The sequence below is a fragment of the Pinus tabuliformis genome, chromosome J, assembly GCF_031772625.1.
Source record: "Pinus tabuliformis cultivar Carrire ecotype Pingquan chromosome J, CPIR1, whole genome shotgun sequence".
NCBI lineage: Eukaryota > Viridiplantae > Streptophyta > Pinopsida > Pinales > Pinaceae > Pinus > Pinus tabuliformis.
In genome coordinates, this window is record NC_142295.1 from 1,516,676,456 (window position 1) to 1,516,685,646 (window position 9,191).

The 9,191-nt window shown below is 39.5% G+C and overlaps 1 protein-coding gene across 1 annotated transcript; it reads right to left on the reverse strand.

The window, feature by feature from the left end:
* Positions 1–385: 385 nt before the first annotated feature.
* Positions 386–8,679, reverse strand: LOC149233249 (putative anthocyanidin reductase). The gene is made up of 5 exons (XM_089376688.1): positions 8,357–8,679; positions 7,892–8,061; positions 7,592–7,792; positions 722–1,098; positions 386–626 (listed from the first exon to the last, which is right to left on the reverse strand). The coding sequence occupies exons 1-5, from the start codon at positions 8,496–8,498 to the stop codon at positions 485–487; spliced, it is 1,032 nt and encodes a 343-aa protein (XP_089232814.1). The 5' UTR covers positions 8,499–8,679; the 3' UTR covers positions 386–484.
* Between the last annotated feature and the right edge of the window lie 512 nt (positions 8,680–9,191).

Here is a 9,191-nt window from a genome sequence, read left to right on the forward strand (position 1 = left end):
TAATGACGTAAAATGTTTTAAAGTTTGCACAAATTCTTAAATGTTATATACCATGGGTCGTAAGAGTATTCTATTACTCACATGCATCATATTGTGTATTAAAACTAATATAATTGGTTTTAATATAATTCAGCATCAAGATGTTTTTAAAACTTGCATAATTTTTGTATGCTGGATGTCCTGCCTATAGCTCCGGGTGTACCATTGCACGGGGTCCATAGGCTAGGGCTTGGGTCCTCAACTATCACAATCAATAAAGCCAGAAGCATATCATTGAATTCATTTTTAAAATCTCAACGTATTCACACCAAATAAATCTAACAATTATATTAAAATGAATTCATCCTGACATTCAATTAAATTAAATTAAGTAAATATCAATTGTTATTTTAAACTCCTTGCACCCATTGGACTGAACATTCTGATCTTAGTATTACCATGACCATATCATTTACTTGATAATCGAGCAAACACCCCTCACTAATTAAACGAGCAATCCCTTCGTCCTCAGGTATTCCACACCATCATCGAAAATCTGGTCGATGCCAAATTTGAACGCGAAACCGCTCTCCCCCAATTTCTTGGACGAAGGGTATACCTTTGGGACCGGTGGCATATCTTCAGACCTGTTCAAGCAATTCCATTAGAATTTGGTAATTATATAGACATGCATACCCATGCTAATATAGAAATGTCATACTCTACTGATAGTCATACTCACTGGATTGTCACATTGTACTGCGGATAGCGTTTTGATAAGTAGTCTGTCAGCTGTGGGACGGTGGTGATTATAGGGCAGCAGATGTAGCGGCCGTGTGCAGAGGGGTTTTCCATCAAGAAAATATGAGCGCTGGATACGTCCTCCACGTGTACCAATCGAATGCTGCCGCATGCCATCTCTATACCCTTCAAAGCTTGTATGTTTTGTTGGTCGCCGGTGAGGAGGGAAAGGGTTAACCTAACTGAGTAGGGCACGTTGGGCGTAATGGCAGGCCCCCCTACCAGCACAGGAATGATGGTCACCACATCCAACCCTGGATCTTCTTTTCCGTATTGCAGCGCTGCTTGTTCTGCAAGCGTCTTGGCAACCGGATATGCCTGCACAATTAACCATTAAACACTGTCACACACTTCATTTTGTCAGCAATACCTGCGAAATCTTGTATAGCTTAAGAATTTCCGGCGTGTCTGGTGGTTAGTTATGTATGTACCCAGTGTTGGGTATTTTTGATGGGGAAAATACCAAAAACCAAATAAACAAACACACAGAGACAATGCTCTGTTTCTTTTGCTCCAAGATCTTTTGTGCACACAGAAGACTTAAAAAAAATTTCACTGAGAAACAGAGGATTTCACCATAAAATATTTCTATTCATTAAAAAAAAACATTCACTGTGTCTCCATATGAGAATTTACACTGCTGGAAAAATTCCCATTAACATTTACTGCTGTAAAACCTCCATTCACATTTACTGGTGTAAAACAATTTTACATACTGCTGTAAAAGCAAAACTTACACAGGCTTACAAAATTCGCTCCACCATTTTCCTTATGCACTGCTGTGCAAAACCACACATGGTTTTTCGCTATGGCCAACACAAAAAAATTACATCGCCTGGTTCTTCTCATTTTACACACTGCTGTGTGATTTTCTTTTACTGCTCCATCATTCTTTTTCACTGCTGTAAAGAAAAAAAAAACTTTTGTTTCCTCCCGTGTGCAATACATAACATTTTTAAAAGTCAAAACAAAAAAAAACATTAAACTTATTACATACGATTTCCTATTTAATACATGCCGTATATAAATATATATAAAAACATATATTATAACATGCCCATGCTCATATTAAAAGAGCCTCACCAAAATCTTGTACCAATCATTAAATTCTTTTACCTACGGCGGTCAACCATAAACCTTTTACTCCACGCAAAACATTGAATTGATGTGGGTTCGTATGCAGCTCCAGGTGATCAACGGCGGAGAACACGGGAGCAAATCCAACGGTGGAGAACAATATCGGAAGACCAACAAGTGCTGAAAGTTAACCTCCGAGATTCTTACGTTGCGTTACGTCAGGGGTCAACCACGCGTCAGCTCCATATTTTCTCGGAGCTCCTTCCCGGATTATTCCTTCGTCGGCAAATAGCTCTGAGAAAATCCGGTGAACGGTTTCTGGCTTGGTTCACGGTTTTTCTTGGTCTGCGTTGAAATTAGATTTCAACACTCCCCTTTAATTTCAACAGCTGGGCATTCAGTCATACCCAGACACTTTCTCAAAAATTCAAAGCTCTTCTGATCCAGCGGCTTTGTCAAGATGTCCGCAACCTGTTCTTGAGTCCTGCAATGTTCCAAGACAATTTCTCCATTGTTCACCAATTCTCTGATGTAGTGAAACCTTGTATCAATGTGTTTCGTTCTCTTATGAAACACTGAATTCTTTGACAAAGCAATAGCTGAGCTATTGTCACAAAAAATCACTGTCGCTTTTGCCTGCTCTTGGCCTAAGCTTCTCAACATTCTTCTCATCCACACTGCTTGACATGTTGCTGCTGTAGCTGCCACATATTCAGCCTCTGCTGTAGACAATGCTACAATGGACTGCTTCTTAGAAGCCCATGAAATGGCTCCTGAACCCATATTAAAAACATAACCGGAAGTGCTCTTCCGATCATCTACACTTCCAGCCCAATCGCTATCTGTGTACCCAACCAAATCTGAATGTTCTGAGGCATGATATAAAATTCCAAACATTTTGGTGCCTTTGACATACCTCAAAATTCTCTTTGCTGCCTGCCAATGTGCCTCCTTTGGCCTCTCCATGAACCTGGAAATTAAACTAACAGCATACATTAAATCAGGCCTAGTAGCTGTTAAGTACATGAGGCTGCCTACAATACTCTTGTACAAACTAGGATCAAAATCCTTGCTGCTGTCCTCTCTGCTGAGCTTTAATCCCATTACTGTGGGAGTGATGGCTGCCTTGCATTCTTCCATCTTAAATCTGCTCAAAATTTGATTTACATATCTTGCTTGAGATATAAAAATTCCTTTTTCATTTTGATCTACTTCTATGCCTAAAAAGTATCTCAAGAAACCCATGTCAGTCATTTCAAATTCATCCTTCATGACTGATTTAAAATTTGTAATGAGCTGATCATCATTACCTGTGAAAATCACATCATCAACATATAAGACCACAATTAAAATCTTACCATCCTTTTCCTTGATGTAGACTGTGGGTTCTCCTTCACACTTGTCAAATTCATTATCCAATAGATATGAATCTATCCTGCTGTACCATGCTCTTGGCGCTTGCTTCAGCCCATAAAGAGCTTTCTTCAATTTGCACACTTTGTGCTCTTCACCTTTCTTCTCATATCCAAGAGGTTGTTCCACATAGACCTCTTCCATTAACACTCCATTTAGGAATGCTGATTTCACATCCATTTGGTAGACTTTCCATTTGTTTTGTGCTGCTATGGACAACACTGCTCTCACGGTTTCCATTCTTGCAACCGGGGCGAAAGTCTCCTCATAATCTCTCCCATACTGCTGCTTGTACCCTTTGACAACCAGCCTTGCCTTGTGCCTTTCAATCTTGCCTTCAGCATTGCTCTTGGTCTTGTAGACCCATTTCACACCAATGACTTCTTTGCCTTTTGGTAACTCAACCAAATCCCATGTTTTGTTTCTCTCTATGGCATTAATTTCCTCATCCATAGCTTCTATCCATTTCTTATCTTTAATAGCTTCTTCAAAATGAATAGGATCATCAACATGACAATACAAGGCAAATAAGGAATTCATTCCTTCTTCATAAATGTCACTTAGATTTCTAAATTTCTTACCTCTTTCACTTGGTGTGCAAGTGCTTGAAGATGCACTTGAATTTCCTCCTTGTGGTGTGCTTGGAGAAGCACTCTCATTGATCCTCAATGGTGTACCTTGCTGTCCTTGTGTTGGTGCTGCTGTTTGGGGATTCATTTCAGCCACCTCCTCTTCATCTTCATCATGAGACAAACAGTGTTTAACATTAACTGTCTTCTCTATGCTTCCATCCCAAGCTTCCTCTTCAATGAATTGAACATCCCTGCTGACAAAGAACTTCTTGGTAGATGGAATGTACAGCCTGTAGGCTTTGGATTCATCACTGTATCCAATGAAGATGCATTTCTCCCCTTTGCTGTCCAACTTCCTCCTTAGCTGATCTGGAATGTGTGCATAGGCCACACATCCAAAAACTCTCATGTGGGTGACTCCTTGCTTTCTCCCACTCCATGCCTCTTCTGGCACTTTGTTCATGACTGCTTTTGTAGGACACCTGTTCAATATATAAACTGCACAATGTACAGCTTCAGCCCAATACTCATTTGGCAAATGCTTTGCCTTCAACATGCTCCTTGCCATATCCATGATGGTTCTGTTCTTCCTTTCAGCAACTCCATTTTGCTGTGGAGTGTACCTTGCTGTAAACTGTTTATGTATTCCATTTTCTCTACAAAATCTTAGGAATTCCTTGGAGATATATTCACCTCCTCTATCAGTTCTCAAAACTTTAATGTGCAGCCCGCTTTGGTTTTCAACAAATGCTTTGAAGTTTTGGAATTTCTCAAAGACTTCACTTTTGTTCTTGAGGAAATATATCCAAGTCTTTCTTGTAAAATCATCAATGAATGTCAAGAAATATAGGCTGCCAGCTAACGATGGAGCTTGCATTGGTCCACACAAATCTGAGTGGATAATCTCTAAGGGTGTCTTTGCCCTTATGCTTTTCCCTGATGGAAAACTTTCTCTATGTTGTTTTCCCAAAATGCAGCCTTCACATAGGCTGTCTGGTTTCTCTATCAATGGTAATCCCTTTACCATTCCTTTCCTACTCAACAAATTTAGACCTCCAAAATTGAGATGCCCAAATCTCAAGTGCCATAACCAGTTCTCATCCTTTGGCACGCTTTGGAAGGCCTCTTCGGTGACTGCTGCCATTTCCCTTTTGTTCTTCATGTCTGCCCTGATCCGGAGAGGGAACATCCTGTTCCTTGTCATCTTCACTTCAGCAATGCATCTTTTGCTGGGTGGTATATCCATGATGGTGCACACATCATTTTTAAAGAAAACATTGTACCCCTTATGGACAAGCTGTCCAACACTCAAGAGATTACATCTCATTCCGGGGACATAGTATACATCTGCTATGGTTTTCCTTTCTCCTTGCTTTGAAAGTATTTTTATTTCTCCTTTTCCCATAACAGACACTTTACTATCAGTTCCTAGTGTGACTTCTGTTTTCACATTTTTATCTAGGGCAGAAAAGAAGGCTATGTTTCCGGTCATATGGTTGCTGCAACCTGAGTCTAAAAACCATATGTCCTCACTATGTGTTTCAGCCATGTTACAAGCTAACAGGACATTTTCTTGACTGCTGTTTTCTCTTGTAACATTTGCATTTTGTCTGCTGTTCATATCATGCTGTTTCTTTCTACAATCACTAGCATAATGTCCATACTTTTTGCAATAATAGCACTGAACATTAGATTTATCATACCTTTGTCCTTGAGCCTGATACTGATCTCTTTGTTGGCTGCTGCCTTGACCTTGGTTCTGATTTGTATTGTTGCCTCTTCCTTGTGCATTTGATGAGTTGTTCCTTCCACCTCTATTCTGGCTTCTGCCTCTTCCTCTTTTGTTTCCTCTGCCTTGACCTCTGCCTCTTCCAAAGGACATCTGGGTCTTGAAGGCTTGCTCAAGAGATGAGTTTTCATTCCTACTCAACCTCTGCTCATGTGTTATCAGTGATGCATGTAGCTCATCAACTGAATAACTTGAGAGATCCTTTGTCTCTTCAATGGTGGTGACTATGGCATCAAACCTTGAGGGTAAGACCCTCAATATTTTCTCCACAATTCTTCTGTCTTCAATGGTTTCTCCATGAGTTCTCATTTGTGTGATTACACCAATCACATGAGTGAAGAATGAGTCAATGTTATCTGACTCCTTCATGTTCAAGTTCTCAAAATCCTTTCTCAGCAATTGTAGCTTTGCTGTCTTCACTCTCTCCATGCCTTGATAGGCTGTCTTGAGGGTTTGCCATGCTTCATTGGCTGTCTTAGCTGCTGCTAACCTTGGAAACATACTCTGGTCTACTGCTAGATACAACAACACACGGGCTTTTGAATCTTTCTTCCTATTGTTCTTCAACTGATCTCTCTCTCCCTGAGTTAGTGCATTGAACTCAGTTTCATCTGCTGGTTCTTCAAAACCTTCTTCAACTATTTCCCATAAATCTTGGGAAGCAAGCAGGGCTGTCATAGTTATTGACCAGTAGTCATAGTTCTTCCCATTAAACTGTGGGAGCTGGGTATTAAACAAACCCATACCAGTGCTTGTGCTGGCCATTCCTTGACTGTGTATTTAAAACACTGACTGTCTCTTCAATAACAAACAAGATAGCTATGAAGAATACCTGAATCCTTTGTTGTCTGAGTCTTCTGTCTGCCTGAGAAGTTTTGCTGCAGCAACAACCTTCTCCCTTCAGCTTCTTTGTCTCCTTCAAAGAGCCTAAGCCTGCTCTGATACCACTGTTGGGTATTTTTGATGGGGGAAATACCAAAAACCAAATAAACAAACACACAGAGACAATGCTCTGTTTCTTTTGCTCCAAGATCTTTTGTGCACACAGAAGACTTAAAAAAAATTTCACTGAGAAACAGAGGATTTCACCATAAAATATTTCTATTCATTAAAAAAAAACATTCACTGTGTCTCCATATGAGAATTTACACTGCTGGAAAAATTCCCATTAACATTTACTGCTGTAAAACCTCCATTCACATTTACTGGTGTAAAACAATTTTACATACTGCTGTAAAAGCAAAACTTACACAGGCTTACAAAATTCGCTCCACCATTTTCCTTATGCACTGCTGTGCAAAACCACACATGGTTTTTTGCTATGGCCAACACAAAAAAAATTACATCGCCTGGTTCTTCTCATTTTACACACTGCTGTGTGATTTTCTTTTACTGCTCCATCATTCTTTTTCACTGCTGTAAAGAAAAAAAAAACTTTTGTTTCCTCCCGTGTGCAATACATAACATTTTTAAAAGTCAAAACAAAAAAAACATTAAACTTATTACATACGATTTCCTATTTAATACATGCCGTATATAAATATATATAAAAACATATATTATAACATGCCCATGCTCATATTAAAAGAGCCTCACCAAAATCTTGTACCAATCATTAAATTCTTTTACCTACGGCGGTCAACCATAAACCTTTTACTCCACGCAAAACATTGAATTGATGTGGGTTCGTATGCAGCTCCAGGTGATCAACGGCGGAGAACACGGGAGCAAATCCAACGGTGGAGAACAATATCGGAAGACCAACAAGTGCTGAAAGTTAACCTCCGAGATTCTTACGTTGCGTTACGTCAGGGGTCAACCACGCGTCAGCTCCATATTTTCTCGGAGCTCCTTCCCGGATTATTCCTTCGTCGGCAAATAGCTCCGAGAAAATCCGGTGAACGGTTTCTGGCTTGGTTCACGGTTTTTCTTGGTCTGCGTTGAAATTAGATTTCAACACCCAGGAGGGAGGCTTTTTAGTCCGGAGGAAATCCACGTCTGTCCAACGAGTTTCGTCAATGTACTGATTCTGATCCTTCGATTCGCTAACTATGAGCGTGGACGCGGACGATGTGACCACCACGCGCTTTACGGTCTTGGCTTTTGTGCAAGCCCTCAGAACATTAAGCGTTCCGTCAACTGCCGGCTTGATAACATCATTCTGCACAGCAGCAATTTCATGTTGCTAAATATCAATACCCAGATGCATATATCTTAACGGCATGTCATTCGGGAAAATTGAAGCGGCGAAGTTACTTACCTCAGGATCTTTAGGGGCGAAGTCGACAGGACTTGCCACATGAAAAACACCATCACAGCCATGGATGGCAGCGTCGAAACTGCCGTCTTCCAATAGATCCGCTCTGAACAGCTTGAGCTTCTCCCCACCTTCTGGAATGTCCAGGAGATGTCGTACCTTTGCGTTGTTTTCTGTATCCACCCAATGGTAGAAATAAGCTACAATACTTTTCCGTTACAGTTTTGACATATATTGGTTAGAAATCAGTTTCATGACGAATGAAGTTCACTGAAATTTTGCTCAATTTATCCAAAAAGTCAAGAAATGAGCAGAATTTTGCATGGCCAAATTCTCACAGCAACAGAAAGAGAATGAGATTGAAGTTCAGTATTGTAATTTTTCCCAATTTTTTTATCTATCTGAAAAGAGGGAAAAAATTGAGCAGAAATTTGCGTGACCAAATTCCAAGAATGAGATGGTAATCACCCGGGTCGCGAACTGTAGCGTGGACAGTGTATCCCTTCTCTAGAAGTCGCTTGACCAACCAGGAGGCTAGGAAACCTGTCGCTCCCGTCACGCAGACAATGGTTGGTTTACAGTCATTGCCATTGATTGCTGCAGCGGCCATTCTGAGGAGATTGTTCGTTCCTTCAATGAAATTAGATAGACAGAGGATGAGAAATAGAGGTGATGCGTTTCTTTAAGAGTGCGAGAGAAAGATAAAGATCGTTTACATAAGGAGGTGAAGTGAGTTGAGTAATCATTCCTGTTGCGTTCATCAGTGCCGTGAGCGAGCTTTATCAACCAATAAAAGACCTCAAGTTTGAAAATGGCTTTATTGATTTGAAAAAATGCCACATCCGTCATGTCACTTTGATGTATTTACTTGGGAGTTGTTGGAATGTGTTAACTACTCTCGATTACTTAAATTAGTGGGAATGGTGGATTTTAGTGTGTCGGTAGTTTTTAGTAGTCCTGAAATTAAAGTGTGGATTAAAATGATCATACTCGTGATTATTTGTAAATTTCAAATTTTTTTAAAGTTTTTGATTTTATTTAAAAATGTTTAATTTATTTTATAAATATTTAATTATATAAAGTTAATTAACTTAAATTAATATAGGTTTTTTCAGATGAAAAAACATTAGTTTATATAATCTTCCAGTACATGTATCAGCTTATAACAAATTATACAACTTTTATATATTTATATTTAGTAAGGATAATTTTTTTTTTAAATTAGGAACGAAAACAATATGCTCAAGCTATGCTTCATGTTGCATATTTTCTATATAATACCATAGCATAACATATATCAAAC

Excerpts from the sequence above, each read along its gene's own strand:
- LOC149233249 (XM_089376688.1), bottom strand. The coding sequence starts at position 8,498 with ATGGCCGCTGCAGCAATCAATGGCAATGACTGTAAACCAACCATTGTC. Across the intron at positions 8,062-8,356 it reads CGCTACAGTTCGCGACCCGG|AAAACAACGCAAAGGTACGA; the intron begins GTGATTACCATC and ends GGGTGGATACAG. Across the intron at positions 1,099-7,591 it reads CTAAAAAGCCTCCCTCCTGG|GCATATCCGGTTGCCAAGAC; the intron begins GTGTTGAAATCT and ends TTAATTGTGCAG.